This window comes from Pseudorca crassidens, chromosome 8 (genome assembly GCF_039906515.1).
Source record: "Pseudorca crassidens isolate mPseCra1 chromosome 8, mPseCra1.hap1, whole genome shotgun sequence".
NCBI lineage: Eukaryota > Metazoa > Chordata > Mammalia > Artiodactyla > Delphinidae > Pseudorca > Pseudorca crassidens.
The window spans coordinates 103,952,507-103,969,155 of record NC_090303.1 but is presented as its reverse complement, the minus strand read 5'-3'; the positions used below and the strand labels follow the sequence as shown (position 1 = coordinate 103,969,155).

Below are 16,649 nucleotides of genomic sequence, written 5' to 3'. Positions count from 1 at the left end.
GAGATCGACAGTAACACATTCATAGTAGGGGACTTTAACACCCCACTTTCACCAATGAACAGATCATCCAAAATGAAAATAAATAAGGAAACACAAGCTTTAAATGATACATTAAACAAGATGGACTTAATTGATATTTATAGGACACTCCATCCAAAAACAACAGAATACACATTTTTCTCAAGTGCTCATGGAACACTCTCCAGGATAGATCATATCTTGGGTCACAAATCAAGCCTTGGTAAATTTAAGAAAATTGAAATTGTATCAAGTATCTTTTCTGACCACAATGCCATGAGACTAGATATCAATTACAGGAAAAATCTGTAAGAAATACAAACACATAGAGGCTAACCAACACACTACTTAATAACCAAGAGATCACTTAAGAAATCAAAAAATACCTAGAAACAAATGACAATGAAAACACAACTACCCAAAACTTACGGGATGCAGCAAAAGCAGTTCTAAGAGGGAAGTTTATAGCTATACAAGCCTACATTAAGAAACAAGAAACATCTCAAATAAACAACCTAACCTTACACCTAAAGCGATTAGAGAAAGAAGAACAGAAAACCCCCAACGTTAGCAGAAGGAAAGAAATCATAAAGATCAGATCAGAAATAAATGAAAAAGAAATGAAGGAAATGACAGCAAAGATCAATAAAACTAAAAGCTGGTTCTTTGAGAAGATAAACAAAATTGATAAACCATTAGCCAGACTTATTAAGAAAAAAGGGGAGAAGATTCAAATCAATAGAATTAGAAATGAAAAAGGAGAAGTAACAACTGACACTGCAGAAATACAAAGGATCATGAGAGATTACTACAAGCAACTCTATGCCAATAAAATGGACAACCTGGAAGAAATGGACAAATTCTTAGAAATGCACAACCTTCCGAGACTGAACCAGGAAGAAATAGAAAATATGAAGAGACCAATTGCAAGCACTGAAATTGAAACTGTGATTAAAAATCTTCCAACAAACAAAAGCCCAGGACCAGATGGCTTCACAGGTGAATTCTATCAAACATTTAGAGAAGAGCTAACCTATCCTTCTCAAACTCTTCCAAAATATAGCAGAGGGAGGAACACTCCCAACCTCATTCTATGAGGCCACCATCACTCTGATACCAAAACCAGACAAAGATGTTACAAAAAAAGAAAACTACAGGCCAATAACACTGATGAAAATAGATGCAAAAATCTTCAACAAAATACTAGCAAACGAAATCTAACAGCACATTAAAAGGATCATACAGTATGATCAAGTGGGGTTTATCCCAGGAATGCAAGGATTCTTCAATATACGCAAATCAATCAACGTGATACACCATATTAACAAATCGAAGGAGAAAAACCATATGATCATCTCAATAGATGCAGAAAAAGCTTTCAACAAAATTCAACACCCATTTATGATAAAAACCCTGCAGAAAGTAGGCATAGAGGGAACTTTCCTCAACATAATAAAGACCATATATGACAAACCCACAGCCAACCTCCTTCTCAGTGGTGAAAAACTGAAACCATTTCCACTAAGATCAGGAACAAGATATGGTTGCCCACTCTCACAACTATTATTTAACATAGTTTTGGAAGTTTTAGCCACAGCAATCAGAGAAGAAAAAGAAATGAAAGGAATCCAAATCGTAAAAGAAGAAGTAAAGCTGCCACTGTTTGCAGATGACATGATCCTATACATAGAGAATCCTAAAGATGCTACCAGAAAACTACTAGAGCTAATCAATGAATTTGGTAAAGTAGCAGGATACAAAAAAATGCACAGAAATCTCCTGCATTCCTATACACCAATGATGAAAAATCTGAAAGTGAAATTAAGAAAACACTCCTGGGCTTCCCTTGTGGCACAGTGGTTGAGATTCTGCCTGCCGATGCAGGGGACACAGGTTCGTGCCCCGGTCGGGGAAGATCCCACATGCCGTGGAGTGGCTGGGCCCATGGACCATGGCCGCTAAGCCTGCAGGTCCGGAGCCTGTGCTCCGCAACGGGAGAGGCCACAGCAGTGAGAGGCCTGCGTACTGCAAAATAAACCGAAAACAACAACAACAAAACACTCCCATTTACCACTGCAACAGAAAGAATAAAACATCTAGGAATAAACCTACCTAAGGAAACAAACGGCCTGTATGCAGAAAATCTTAAGACACTGATGAAAGAAATTAAAGATGATAAAATAGATGAAGAGATATACCATGTTCTTGGATTGGAAGAATCAACATTGTGAAAATGACTCTACTACCCAAAGCAATCTACAGATTCAATGCAATCCCTATCAAACTACCAATGGCATTTTTCACTGAACTAGAATAAAAAATTTCACAATTTGTATGGAAACACAAAAGACCCCGAATAGCCAAAGCAATCTTGAGAAAGAAAAATGGAGCTGGAGGAATCAGGCTCCCTGACTTCAGACTATACTACAAAGCTACAGTAATCAAGACAGTATGGTACTGGCACAAAAACAGAAATATAGATCAGTGGAACAGGACAGAAAGCTCAGAGATAAACCCACGCACATATGGTCACCTTATCTTTGATAAAGGAGGCAAGAATATACAGTGGAGAAAAGACAGCCTCTTCAATAAGTGGTGCTGGGAATACTGGACAGCTACATGTAAAAAAATGAAATTAGAACACTCCCTAACACCATACACAAAAATAAACTCAAAATGGATTAAAGACCTAAATGTAAGGCCAGACATCATCAAACTCTTAGAGGAAAACGTAGGCAGAACACTCTATGACATAAATCACAGCAAGATCCTTTTTGACCCACCTCCTAGAGAAATGGAAATAAAAACAAAAATAAACAAATGGGACCTAATGAAACTTAAATGCTTTTGCACAGCATAGGAAACCATAAACAAGATGAAAAGACAACCCTCAGAATGGGAGAAAATATTTGCAAATGAAGCAACTGACAAAGGATTAATCTCCAAAACATACAAGGAACTCACGCAGCTCAGTATCAAAAAAATAAACAGCCCAATCCAAAAATGGGCAGAAGACCTAAATAGACATTTCTCCAAAGAAGCTATACAGATTGCCAACAAACACATGAAAGGTTGCTCAACATCACTAATCATTAGAGAAATGCATATCAAAACTACAGTGAGATATCATCTCACACAGGTCAGAATGGCCATCATCAAAAAATCTACAGGGCTTCCCTAGTGGCGCAGTGGTTGAGAGTCCGCCTGCTTATGCAGGGGATGTGGGTTCGTGCCCCGGTCCGGGAGGATCCTGTGTGCTGCGGAACGGCTGGGCCCGTGAGCCATGGCTGCTGAGCCTGCGCGTCCGGAGCCTGTGCCCCACAACAGGAGAGGTCACGGCGGTGAGAGCCCCGCCTACCGCAAAAAAAAAAAAAAAAAAAAAAAAAATCTACAAACAATAAATTCTGGAGAGGGTGTGGAGAAAAGGGAACCCTCTTGCACTGTTGGTGGGAATGTAAATTGATACAGCCACTATGGAGAACAGTATGGAGGTTCCTTAAAAAACTACAAATAGAACTACCATTCGACCCAGCAATCCCACTACTGGGCATATACCCTGAGAAAACCATAATTCAAAAAGAGTCATGTACCAAAATGTTCATTGCAGCTCTATTTACAATAGCCAGGACATGCAAGCAACCTAAGTGTCCATCAACAGATGAATGAATAAAGAAGATGTGGCACATATATACAATGGAATATTACTCAGCCATAAAAAGGAACGAAACTGAGTTATTTGTAGTGAGGTGGATGGACCTAGAGACTGTCATACAGAGTGAAGTAAGTCAGAAAGAGAAAAACAAATACCGTATGCTAACACATATATATGGAATCTAAAAAAAAAAAAAAAGAAAGAAAATCATCAGAAGAACCTAGGGGCAAGACGGGAATAAAGATGCAAACCTACTAGAGAATGGACTTGAGGATACGGGGAGGGGGAAAGGTAAGCTGGGACAAAGTGAGAGAATGGCATGGATATATATACACTATCAAACGTAAAACAGATAGCTAGTGGGAAGCAGCCGCATCGCACAGGGAGATCAGCTTGGTGCTTTGTGACCACCTAGTGGGGTGGGATAGGGAGAGTGGGAAGGAGGGAGGTGCAAGAGGGAAGAGATATGGGGACATATGTATATGTATAACTGACTCACTTTGTTATAAAGCAGAAACTGACACTCCACTGTAAAGCAATTATACTGTAATAAAGATGTTAAAAAAAATAAAAAAATTGAAAATGAGACAGACCTTCCATCCCAGATGAAAACTACTGCTCCCGAGAAGGGCTTTTCCACGTTGGCCACACTTCTGAATCACCTGAGGAGCTTTTAAAAAACCCCAAACCCTGGCCACACCCCTGATGGAGGAAACTAGGAAGGAGAGACTTATAGAAATTGTCTTCTATCTTTGTGCCATCTGAAAGTTTCAGCACAAAGTGAAACACAGGAGATGTGAAAACTCTTGAACAATGGTATGAGTGGTGGGTTAGGTGTCCAGAATCTTGGGTTCAAGCCTTGGTTCTATCCCTAATTAAAAAAGCAACGATGGGCAAGTCAGGTGGTGGTGACGGTGGTTGTTGTGGTGATGGAGGTGGTGGTGATGGTGGCAATGGTGGTGGTCATGATGATGGTGATGAAGATGGTGGTGGTGGTGATGTGGTGGTGGTGGTAGTGGTGATGATGGTGGTGACGGTGATGGTGGTGACTGTGATGGTGGTGGAGGAGGTGATGGTGATCGTGGTGGAGGAGGTGATGGTGATGTTGATGATGGTGGTGATGGTGGTAGAGGAGGTGATGATGTTGGTGGTGGTGATGATGGTGGTGGTAGAGGAGGTGATTGTAGTGATGGTGGTGGTGATGATGGTGGTGGTGGTGGTGGTGGTAGTGATGGTAGTGGTTGTGAGAATGGAGGTGGTGGTTAATTGTTGACGGGGGTGGGGCTCAGGTCATTAGGAATGAAGACCCTGTTTTTCTGTGATGTTTCCATTGCTCTGATGACCTCTGTCTTGTCCCTAATCCTGAATAAAGGCTTGCACTGGATCGAATATACCAGTCTCTCAGGGAGTCCATACTTCCTACAGAGTGGGCAGAAAGAAGCTGCATTTCCTCTCGAGGTCAGAAGACGGTGCATCACGGGCAATGCACTTGTAGGAGGAGCCTGGAGGCAGCGGCGCCCCCGAGAGGGCAAGCTTCCTGGGAATGTGCGCAGTTAGAAGCGGCGAGCTGCACACACACATATTGATGCGCTAGGTCTTTACAGAGTCCCGGGTGAGAAAAGAGGCAACAGATCCACACAGACACAGACGTGCACACACACACAGGCAACAGTACATTTTACAAACACTGACGGGGAAAAGGCTGCTCAAACACAGTTTAAATCGGTGCCTAAGAGGTGGGGGAGCATGAGGGTAGAGAATAAAGTTGAAAAGCACAAATACACGAGAACTCTTGCACTGACCAAGGAAGGTGTGCCCTGAACAGGGCACATCTAGATCTTGGTGCTGGAAAGTAAAGTGAATACACGGAAGTGAAATAAAAGTGAGGGGTGGTGGGCGGGAAGAGGCCGTCGCTAGCCCGGAAACATCGGGGACACAGCGCCTGCTTCCCTTCTCAGGCTCTGTGAACAACCCCCTGACGACCTGATGCTGCCAGGCAGTCGGGACGGGCGCCCCGGGCCGGCGGCTGGACCGCATCTGACGGGGTGTTTGTAGGAGGAGAATAGAAACACACATCAGCGTAGCGCAACATGTCTTCAGCATGATCCTGCTGGGGATCTGCTGCATCTTAATTCAACACCCAGCTCAGCAGCTCCGCAGGGGCCCAAAGAAATCATCAAAAAACACCTGCTTTTGTTTCTGTCAGTGCAGCTGGGCTTCGCTGTGAAATGGTAGAAACTGCAGGACCCGCGGGCATACTGCTTTCCACTTAGATTCTTCCACCCACGGGAGAAGCTGTGCCTGCGCTTCCTGGAGAGGCTTGCGAGGCATCACCCCCGCTCCCCTGGCCCAGTGCCAAGGGTCACCATCCTTAGTGGCCTCAGCTCTGCTCTGGCATCGTGAGTGGCGGGGCTGTGTGTGACGCCCTCCCTGGCACTCGCCACCCATGCTCCCGCCACGCTGCACACGACCACTGATCACGAGGCGCCGCGGTACCTGGACTCGAGCCACAGGTGGAGGGGCCATCACGGGCCTAACCCACCACCTGGCACGTGCCGATGCCAGTAGGAGTTTCCCAGGGCAAGGATTTGGGACCCGGTCTTCATCTTCGCCTGAGAACTCTTGGAGGGGAGCTCAGGCTGGATGACAAGCAAACAACAGAAGACGGGAGTGAATGGCATAAAGGTGAGACGGCTGACAGAGGAAACGTCTGACTTCTTCCTGTCGATGGCGCTGACCAGCCTGCCGAAGTGACCCCTGGCCTTCCGGAACTCTCTGCATCTTTCCGTGGAGGCTGTGCGGGGAGGGAGGGGTGACCCCGCCTGGCTTGCGTTCAGGGCCCCCCTCAGGCTCTGTGTGGATTCAGACCCATCCCTTAACCTCTGGAATGGGAGAAGGTGGGACCCAGCTCCGGCTGTGTGAGGCCCCCAGGGGACACAGCCACCAGCCCAGGGGACACGACAGCCACACCCTTGCTCCTGAGGGCAGGGCAAAGGGAAGGATAAGGGTGGGAGCGAGCAAACGGAGACGCCCAGTTTGGAAGGAGAAAAGGAGAATGTAAATAGCCCTAGGGTCACACACAGTTTTATAATTCAATCCACAACCACAACTGGGCCTCACATCCGATCCAGGAACCGCCCGGCACCCTCCCGGGTCCTGGAATATCCCTCTAGCCACGTCCCAGTGTGGCCAAATCCTGCCTGGGCCTCCAAGCCCTCCTCCCCCGACCCTACTCTGGAGCTCTCACTCCCTCAGCAAAATTCTGAGAAGAACTGATGCCTATTTTGTGGCACTTACGTTTTTACTGTTACATATTTCTTTGTTTGTCCCTGCCTAGATCTTTGAGGACATTATTTAGGTCTCCTTCCTTTTGCCATCCCTCCACAAAGTAAGTGTCTTATTTTTACCTTTTCTAGATTAGTTCCTTTAGTGTTGAAGGAAACCAGAATATGTCACCCCCAAATATGCCTTTTTGACATGAAAATTATTTTGGGCTGAAGGCAATTAGGAAGCAGCAAACCCAAAAATCTCCCCCTTTTCTGCCTGAAGGCAGGAAATAGTCTCCTCTTCCTGGAGACTGACTCTTACTGGCCCAGAGATGCACCGGGGAACCTGCAAGTACACCTTCCTCCACTAGGTCCTCTGGTTTATTACCTTCCCACGGCTGCCGCCCTTGGAACCCTAAACCTGCTTTCCTTGCCCTGTTAATTCGCTATGAATTTACTGTTCCTGGTTGAAGGTGCTGTAAAAGCTGTACTTGTAAATAGATGCTTTGAGCTGTTTTTTGTTGAGATATTTTCCAGGTGATGTGCACCGCACGCGTGAATGAACTGGTTTTTTCCTCCTCTTGTTAATCTGTCTTGTTGTGAGAGTCCCAGCTGAAAACCCAGGATGGGTAAAGTGTGGTCTCCCCTGTGGCATCCTGTATTTGAGACAGCAGGATGTCAGCAATGGCTAAATATTTTAAAAGTTTTGGTTCTTAGGAAAGTACTAGGATAACCACAGAAATCCATGTCTTCAAGAATCCTATTGAAATAGGATTTTTGTTTTGTTTTGTTTTTTGTTTGTTTTTAACATGTATATACTGCAGTTTTATTTCAATTGCACAAAGTTCACGTGTAGGAAATTTAAGTGAAACAGTACAGTAAAAATAGCAGAGAACCAAAAACTCTGAAAAAGAAGTACACCTAAAGCATGAGAACTCAACATTCATTAGTGTTTCACCTTCAGTTTTACTGACACTTGATGCTTGCAAATTTTGAAACAAACTTTGAGATCATAATGACCATTCTGAAGAGATTTCAGCGCCAGCACTAAGATTTGTACATTCAGTTGGTTTGCAACTGACTTGTTAGTCATTTACATAGTGTACAGCACAGATTTGTCACAGGTCACCTTCCTGTAATTAGAAAGGATCCCCTAAACTGCACTCAGCTTAAGACATCCAATGTACAAGGGCACGGAAAGCATCATAATAATGTGGCTCCAATGAAACAGCATTTTACTGGCTAATTTTGTTTTGCGGTACGCGGGCCTCTCACTGCTGTGGCCTCTCCCGTTGCAGAGCACAGGCTCCGGACACGCAGGCTCAGCGGCCATGGCTCACGGGCCCAGCCACTCTGCGGCATGTGGAATCTTCCCGGACCGGGGCACGAACCCGTGTCCCCTGCATCGGCAGGCGGACTCTCAACCACTGCGCCACCAGGGAAGCCCTTTACTGGCTAATTTTAAACTTAATTTGCCCATTCAGCAAAGGTTTACCAAGCTTGTACTACACACCAGGCCCTGCTCCGGAACTGGAGATCGGGCTTTGCACAAAACAGACAAAATCCCTGCCTCATGGAGTTTTATGTTCTAGGTGATGGGCGGAGAAGGGACACAGGAATAAAGTGTGGGGAACATCCTGCTGGGATTCCTTCTGTGAAGAAAACTAGAGTGGGGCGGGAAGGGTGCTGGCCAGCACCTAGGGCACCTGCGGGCCAGCTGTGTGGAGCAGCTTTGCGGCAGAGCCAGGCCCCGGCCACGCCCCGGATAAGGGGTGAGCCCTGCAGACTTGAGGAGGGTGGGGGGAGGTGGAGTAGAGGCTAGATGGGCATTTGGGGCTTTTAGGCCACTGTAGGAAGTTGGGCTTTTACCCCGGAGAAAACGGGAAAGCGCAGGGAGTTCTGAGTGGAGGGAGCAGTGATCTGACACGGTTCAGGAAAGGGCCCTGGGAGGCGGGAGGGGAGACAGGACAGGGGAGCCGCCATCGGATGCTGGCTACATGGGAGAAATACCCTGTGGAAGACACACAGTGAAGTCAGAGGCCTGAGTGCCAGAAGGTCGCTGCCCTGAGCAGAGACGGGAAGGCTGCCCAGAGCAGGTTTCCAGGGGGAACGCGGAATTCTGTTTTCACTGAGTTCACTTTGGGTTGCCATTTAGAGACAGAGAATTTCTCTGAAGCCTGCAAAGAGCAAACGGGATTGCTGCGTATCTTCCCGTGCAACGCCGGGCTTGGCTTGCGATGGCCTGGACACCCCTGTTGGGGCGGACGTCTCCATGGATTTTTGTCTGGTGGGTCAGATACCCCCAAGGTTATAGTTTAGGGCCCCGGGGTATCTGTAACCCCAAAACTTATCCTTACATTTCTTTGTCAAACTGTCCACATACACCTAGCTTATCAATGCCTTTTGGACTGGTTCTAACACCACACTGGTTCCCTTATCAATTAATGAGTTAAATAAAATCTTCAACACACGCTCATTTACTTTGCCTGAGAATCACAACCTGGCCAGTTTAAGGGAGATGTTGGGCCGGCAGTTAGAAATGGACCTGAAGTTCCAAGGGCGGGGCAGGGCTGAGTTCCAAAGGGGAGTGTTGTCGGCCTACAGGCAGGATTTACAGCCGTGAGATGGGATGACAGCCCCGTGCTGCGTATCTTATCTAATATTCACGGTCGCCCACAAGAGCAAACATTTTGATTACTAATGTTCATCCCCATTTTGCAGCTGAGGACACAGAATGGAGCAAGCGAAGAGCACAGAACTGGGATCTGGACCCAGACAAGCCGGCGTGCGGCTGAGCACCAGCGGTTCCCAGTCTGGGGCATCTCTGACCGTCACGTGCACCCACTGGGGGAAGGCAAGGACGTGGCTGAGGTCCCCACGATGCAGAGGGCAGCCCCCATAGCAAGGGATCCCCCTGGCCCCGAGTATCGGCAGGGCAAGGGCGAGAAAGCCTCAGACTTGGGGGGTCTCCTCTTCCAGGCCCCCCACTCGACGTGCCCCCTCTCAAGCCTGCAATCCTTCACTTGCTTATAACCATTCATTCAAGGCCTGTCCTTCCCCTACATCGTAACCTCCGTGTTTCATTCACGCTAAATTCTCAGTCTAACGGACGCAAATAATAAATGCTCGTTAAACGGCTGCTCACATCGACTGCATGATTTCTGATAGATCTGCGCTCACTCTGAAAAATCCCAAGGCTGTGACGGAGAAGGAGATGAGAAAGTGTGACATTAACATTCTGCGATTTACACTGCATAGGAAAAGCATCACCGCGTTTAGCTTAGGAAACTGGAGAAGCAAAAAACCTGAGGCCCGTGTCTCAACAGCCCTGACGGAGGTGAATTTTTCATTGTCCTTGAAGCTAATCAAGCCTGCGGAAACAGCATCACCAAATGGACCACACGAGCTTTTCAATTAACTCAAACAGACGGCTTAAATTTTCCAGGTGACTTTCCATATTAATTCAGAGAGTTTGCTGGACCAGGCCCCAGGAGGCTTGGCACGGATGGAGCTGGAAGAAAACAATGAAATACCTGGGTCTTCGGCAGAGAAGACAAAGCAATAATCGCAACGTTTCTTCTATCCCAGCAAGAATATCATCAGCCAAACTGATTCGACTCCCCGACCAGTGCACACTAAGGACCCCTCCCCTAGGAGGGGCCAGTGCACACTAAGGACCCCTCCCCTAGGAGGGGCCAGTGCACGCTAAGGACCCCTCCCCTAGGAGGGGCCAGTGCACGCTAAGGACCCCTCCCCTAGGAGGGGCCAGTGCACGCTAAGGACCCCTCCCCTAGGAGGGGCCAGTGCACGCTAAGGACCCCTCCCCTAGGAGGGGCCAGTGCACGCGAAGGACCCCTCCCCTAGGAGGGGCCAGTGCACGCTAAGGACCCCTCCCCTAGGAGGGGCCAGTGCACGCTAAGGACCCCCCCCCAGGAGGGGCCAGTGCACGCTAAGGACCCCCCCCAGGAGGGGCCAGTGCACACGAAGGACCCCTCCCCTAGGAGGGACCAGTGCACACTAAGGACCCACCCCCCTAGGAGGGGCCAGTGCACACTAAGGACACCTCCCCTAGGAGGGACCAGTGCACACGAAGGACCCCTCCCCTAGGAGGGACCAGGGCACACTAAGGACCCACCCCCCTAGGAGGGGCCAGTGCACACGAAGGACCCCTCCCCTAGGAGGGACCAGTGCACACTAAAGACCCCTCCCCTAGGAGGGACCAGGGCACACTAAGGACCCACCCTCCTAGGAGGGGCCAGTGCACACTAAGGACTACTCCCCTAGGAGGGGCCAGTGCACACTAAGGACCCACCCCCCTAGGAGGGGCCAGCTGCATGAGGAGGAAGGCCACTCCAGGGTGGGGAGCGAGAGGTAGCGGGCAGCCCTGGGCTTGATCTGTCCACCTGAGGACCTCACAGCATTTTACACATCACTGGAGACAGAAGAGCTGAAAGAACCTCGGTGGAATCCTGCAGAGGCCCCAGGCAGATGGGTCCTGCCAAGGACAGCGGTGGAAGCCACCACAGGAGGAGTCCATGCCATCATGGACCAGTGGATCCAAGTGCCCGTGTGCCTCGCCCCGCGCTGGGCCTGTGGAGGAGTAAGAGTGGCTGAGGCCACAGCTCCTGCCAGAAGCTACTAATAATGGAGAGTTCCGTAACTGAACAGTGAAGACTCAGGCTGGAGTCACGGCAACATGTGGGCTGGATACTTGCTGACCCTCAGAATGGATCGTTCTCCACTCAACTGGGCCCACGTGTAGCCTTGCAGATCTGTAAACGGGTGGGTCCTGGTGCCATTCCCTTCTCCTTCTGAGTCTCCCGTCAATACTCTCAACAGAGCGAGGTCTAACGCTGATATAAGTGGACTCTGGAAGTATAGGCAGTCCCCAGACTGCTTGAACTTTGGGACAGAATGAAATTGATGTTCAGACCCCTTCGCAAAGATAGATTTTACTCAGTTCTTTTGATTAGGAAATAAAATCCACCTACAGCCCTTAATAACAGGACAGTTGCCTTTGTCAACATGTTCCACCAACTACACGGTTGTTATACCAACTGGGAGATTTGGTTTATTGGAACAGGATTCACCACTCAGTTCCTGGAGCTGGCAAAAGACAGTAACGCTCTAAAATAATGCTCTGAAAATGGCGCGCCATTCACAAGAGGTCCGATTACATGGGTTTTCTTGAAAAGACTGCATCTGTCCATCCGAGGGACGCCCTCCAAAGTCTGCCACGTGCCAGGCCGTGTGCTCCCTCTGCACGTGGGTGGTTGACCAGTCCTACCTGCCCCCCACCGCCCCCGAAGCCCAGCCTCCAGGGCGGAGAATCTGGGCCTGACCTGGGCCTGACATAAGCCAAGAAATAGTAGCATTGGTTTGACTGGTGTTCCCTTCCCAGAAAAACCAAATCATAAAGCAGTAAGGAAAACTTCAGAAAATGGACCTTTTTCTTGGATGTTTAGATTAGCAGGAAAATAAATCTGAGCCTAAAGAGACCATGTAAATGGACGCTGGTTTCATTATTATCGTCTTAACATAATTGAGGAAAGGGTGCAAACCTCATCCGTGGATCGTCAGGCGGCATCATCTCCAGGTCGTGCGTGGGTCCATTTAGGCCAATGACGTGCAGGGAGATACTGGGGTTTTCACATCCAGCCTGGGAAGTAAAAGGGGACAGAGATGTGAGTGAGCCGCCTCCCGCCTGGACTGGCCTGGGCACTAAGTCTGCCAGGAGATTCACAAGAGGCTCAGCGTGGGGAGGACGGTCCTTTAAGAGGAAGCTGCTCACCCCTGCTCCTCCTCCCTGGACAAGCACTGGCCTGGCAGGGCAGGAAAGACAAGGCTGCTGGGTCTGACGGCCCAGGCGCCTCTGCCCCCACAGTCGGAGATGCTGGGGTGAGGGAGGGACTCAGGCCCACACAGGGCAGGCATCAGATGGGTCACCAGCTCATGCCTCCGATTTGGAAGTGGACATCTGAATTCTGTTGGCCAGAATATGCTGATTTTCTATTAAAACGTGAAACCCCAAATACTGAGCCATCTGGGCTTTATAATTCCAATTTCAGAGCACTTGCCCAGAGTTCACTGTAAAATCAGGGGGCCTGTACCTTTCTGGATTTCAGGTCATTACATCACTCCTGGATTGGGGGGGCTCTCATAAAAGGATTCACCAGGGAAACCATTCCATTTCTAGGTGATCTCTGGCTTCCAGCCTCCTGAACCGTGAGAAATAAATGTCTGTTGTTTAAGCCGCACAGTCTGTGGTGCTTGTTACGGAGCCTGAGCTGACTGATACACCTCGTGTTTCCTTTCTCTGTCTTGGGACTCTGGGGACATCACTGGCCTCACTTGGACATTGTCGCCCCTCTTGCTGCAAACTGTAGGCTGGCACGTCCCGTATTTCTGGTATACACGGCACATGGCATCAGCTCCCAGAGCCCTCTGATGGCTTGGAAGACGAGGCCCAGGGCTCACTGGCAGAGGCTGGAGGGGTCCTTCCAAGGCAGCCCCAGGTGGACGTGGGGACCCTGTCACCAGGTGGGTGCAGGCAGAGCTGCGTCCACTCTCTTGGGCACCCGCCTCTCTCCAACTGAGTGGGCGGTAGAGGTTTCGGCATCAGGCCCTCCCTTCACGTCAGGACGCTGTGATTTGCTAACAAAGCGGGCTTTGGCTATCCGTCCCCTGCCCCACTCCTGCAGCCTCGCTGTTCTGCTGGCTTTTTGTGGGAAGCAATTAGAAACAGTATGGGTCAGAACATGACCAAGGACAGAACAGCCCAGGCCCAGGGGACCAGGCGCAGACAGGGGTCCTTCTGACCTCCCAGAATTTAAAAAAGGAACTAGAGGACAGGGTGCCCCCGAGTGGGCAGTGTGAGTTTTTGTCACCACGGACTCACAAGGGAGGTGATGTATTTTGGTTGCAATGAAGCTTAGACAAATGATTAACGGTAGCTGCATTATTTAAAAGAAAGTAAACCTGCCGACAAATTCAACTGAGCAAAAATGGGAATTTAATGCAATGTAATGGGAAATAATTAATCTTGCCTCTGTTTACTGCACTGCTCATAACACATCTGATTATCACAGCTCCACGCTGGGAGACGGCTGGGCGGGGGAGCTGATGAATAATGGAGAGCTGTCCTGCTGCTGCTTCCTGCCTACCTTGGGGTAGTGGTAGGACTTCACGGTCGGGTAGGCGGAGCCGGTGTAGGTGGGCAGCTCCATGACCGGCACCCGGGAGTCGTTGATGGTGGCGTAGGCGAGCCGCGAACCATCTGGAGACCACCAGTGGGCAATGTGGGTCTTCAAAATCTCCTCTAAGGGAAACAAACAAAGCAGAGGACGGTGGATGGCATGGATGGAGTATCGGCCAGCGCTGCCCAGGCACCACGGGAGCTGGACAGAAAATCACGCGCCCCCTTGGGGTCACTTACAGCCTCTGAGGAGGCTTTCCTGTGCCCGGGATACACCTTCATCTCAGAGGTGCCTGGTCTGACCACCAAACCCTAGCACAGCAAAGCCAGTCAATCAAACCCAATCAATCAGGGCCCAACCGAACAGAGGCTAACTGTCTAAAAACCATTTTGGGGGGCACAAATTTGAGTACGATGAGCCCAGCAAGTCCTTTCTGATTGACTTATTATTGTTCTGTTGTGGGTTATTATTTTAAGATGATCAGAAAAACAGAATTAGAGGAGATACATTCATTCTGAAGCAGGGCACACCCAGGCAGAAGCAAGTGAGGAAGTAAACTGTGTTGCAGGTTGAATCCCAGAAAATCGACTTGCAGGAGATGCCGAGGGGTCGTGCCGGCACACAGACCCCCTCACATACAGCCGTGCAGGAGGGGAAGGCGTTCCAAGGCCAGCAGCCTCCTCACTCTGAAGCATGGAGGTAGTTTCACTCCACATGGCAGAAGCACAGAATGGCCTTCTCTTCTACGGGACCAAAGAGGAAACAGCAATCCTCTCAGGCTTCCACCAGGCGCACCCGTCACTCCTGCCCGCCCCAAAGAGTCTTGGCTAATTAGAGTTTTGACTAGGGCTGAGTGCTGTAGGATCTGTTATCTATTCTGGAAAGAACAATTCTGTGTCTTTTGAACAAGCCAAGAGAAGACACTTCCCAGGTACAACTCATCAGAGTGCTAGGGTCAGAGGAGCATCTCGGTGCACAACAGCTCTAAGGTTCACGGATTCCTCCTTGTACATGCCATGTATTTTTATAAACCAAGTCCCCCTAGGTTTGTTTTTAAAATAAAGATCGATACAGCTCTATAATCACATACTGTGAGTCCCATTCAACGGTCGTTATTAGGTGTAGACCATAAACTGGCTCTGTGAGCCTGTGGGGACAGAAAGGTAACTGAGGCGCCTGAGAAAACAGAGTGAGTGCATCAACCACACAGGGAATGATGTGAATCGGAGCAGAGCCAAGGGGTGATGGCCACCGGAGGGAAGGGTCACAGAGATGAGAGAAGCAAGGCAGCAAGGCCAGGAGCTGGGCCAGCCTGATGGCCTGGCCAGGGGGGCACAGGGATCTGTCGGCTGCAGGATAGAGACGGCCGGGGGCCGGGGGGCTGGGGGGCAGGGCCGCATCAGTCAGGGCCCTGCTGCAGTGGCTACAAAAGCATTCCACAGCCAAGTTCAGGACTGAAAGTGGGGCACTGCAACTCCTTCTCCCAGGAGACCGGCCAACCAGGCAGTCTGTCCCTCCATCACTGGCTCCACTGGCCTGGTTTCTTAGTGGGACAAGCCCCCATGTTGCGTGGGACCCGCAGCAGCAATGCTAGGAGTCAGTCCCTTCAGAAAGTGCTGGCCTCCCCCTAAATAAGTCTCCCTGGCCCTCCGCGGGCTTTCCTCCAGGCCTGCCGGCAGCCTGCAGGGACCCTGATCCACTGTGACCTGGGGCCAGCACCAGACAGTAGAGTCTCATCCGCCACGAAGTCCCTGGCATATCTGACTTCCCATCACCCAGACACATCCCAGGCCGGCAGCACAGCTGATCAGTGAAGGATGGTGAAGGGGCCCCAAGTCCTGGGTTCTGCCCCTGTCCTGCCATCGACCGCGGAGGCCCCGAACATGCCCCCAGCTGTCAAACAAGGGGCACAGCTGCTGCCTCTAATGTGTCCTCCCTGACAGCGTTTTGTGACCTTGCGGCATCTGAGAAATGACTCAGAAGCTTCTGCAGAGCCGATAAAAACCCAAAGGTCTGCTGGGGGGGCGGGGGGGGGGGGGAAGGAAGTCAGCCAACCCTCCATTGCTTGTAATTTTCCAATGTCTTTGGCGGCCAGCAAAGTGACTTTCAGGTGCGGGTGTGGAAGGCAGTGATTCAGAAATGACTTTATCCAGCACCACCTGACTTGTCTGGCCGGCGCGTGTGGGACAGTGAACAACAGACTCCAGCAGATGGTCTGCTGGAACAAACAGGCACCACTGGCCATGCAACTTCTGGGGGATTCTGCTCAGTGGCGTCTGTGCTGCAGGGACATCAGGGCATGAGGGGACATCAGGGCACGAGGGGAATCACTGGGAGTGAGCGGGACACAAGGGTCAGAGGGCCAAGGAGGTGGTGTCCGCCTGAAACCAGCTGCGCGAGCCTGGCCACGGCTCTCACGGCGCATTCATTCACGGCCAGAACATCCCCACAGAAAAGCGGTGGGTGCGACAAAGCCTTCTAGAAGAGGCAGCACCGCACAAGAGCAAGCAGACAACA

The 16,649-nt window shown here is 49.8% G+C and overlaps 1 protein-coding gene across 5 annotated transcripts in view; it reads right to left on the bottom strand.

Annotated features, from left to right (window-relative positions):
- DPP6 (dipeptidyl peptidase like 6) overlaps nucleotides 1–16,649 on the bottom strand; it is a 1,023,012-nt gene that overhangs the window by 117,155 nt on the left and 889,208 nt on the right. For all 5 annotated transcript variants that reach the window (XM_067747535.1, XM_067747534.1, XM_067747537.1 and 2 more), the window contains exons 9-10: nucleotides 14,100–14,254; nucleotides 12,498–12,595 (exon numbers count right to left, since the gene is read on the bottom strand). In XM_067747535.1, the coding sequence (XP_067603636.1) occupies nucleotides 12,498–12,595; nucleotides 14,100–14,254 (253 nt within the window). The remainder of the gene's footprint in view (nucleotides 1–12,497; nucleotides 12,596–14,099; nucleotides 14,255–16,649) is intronic.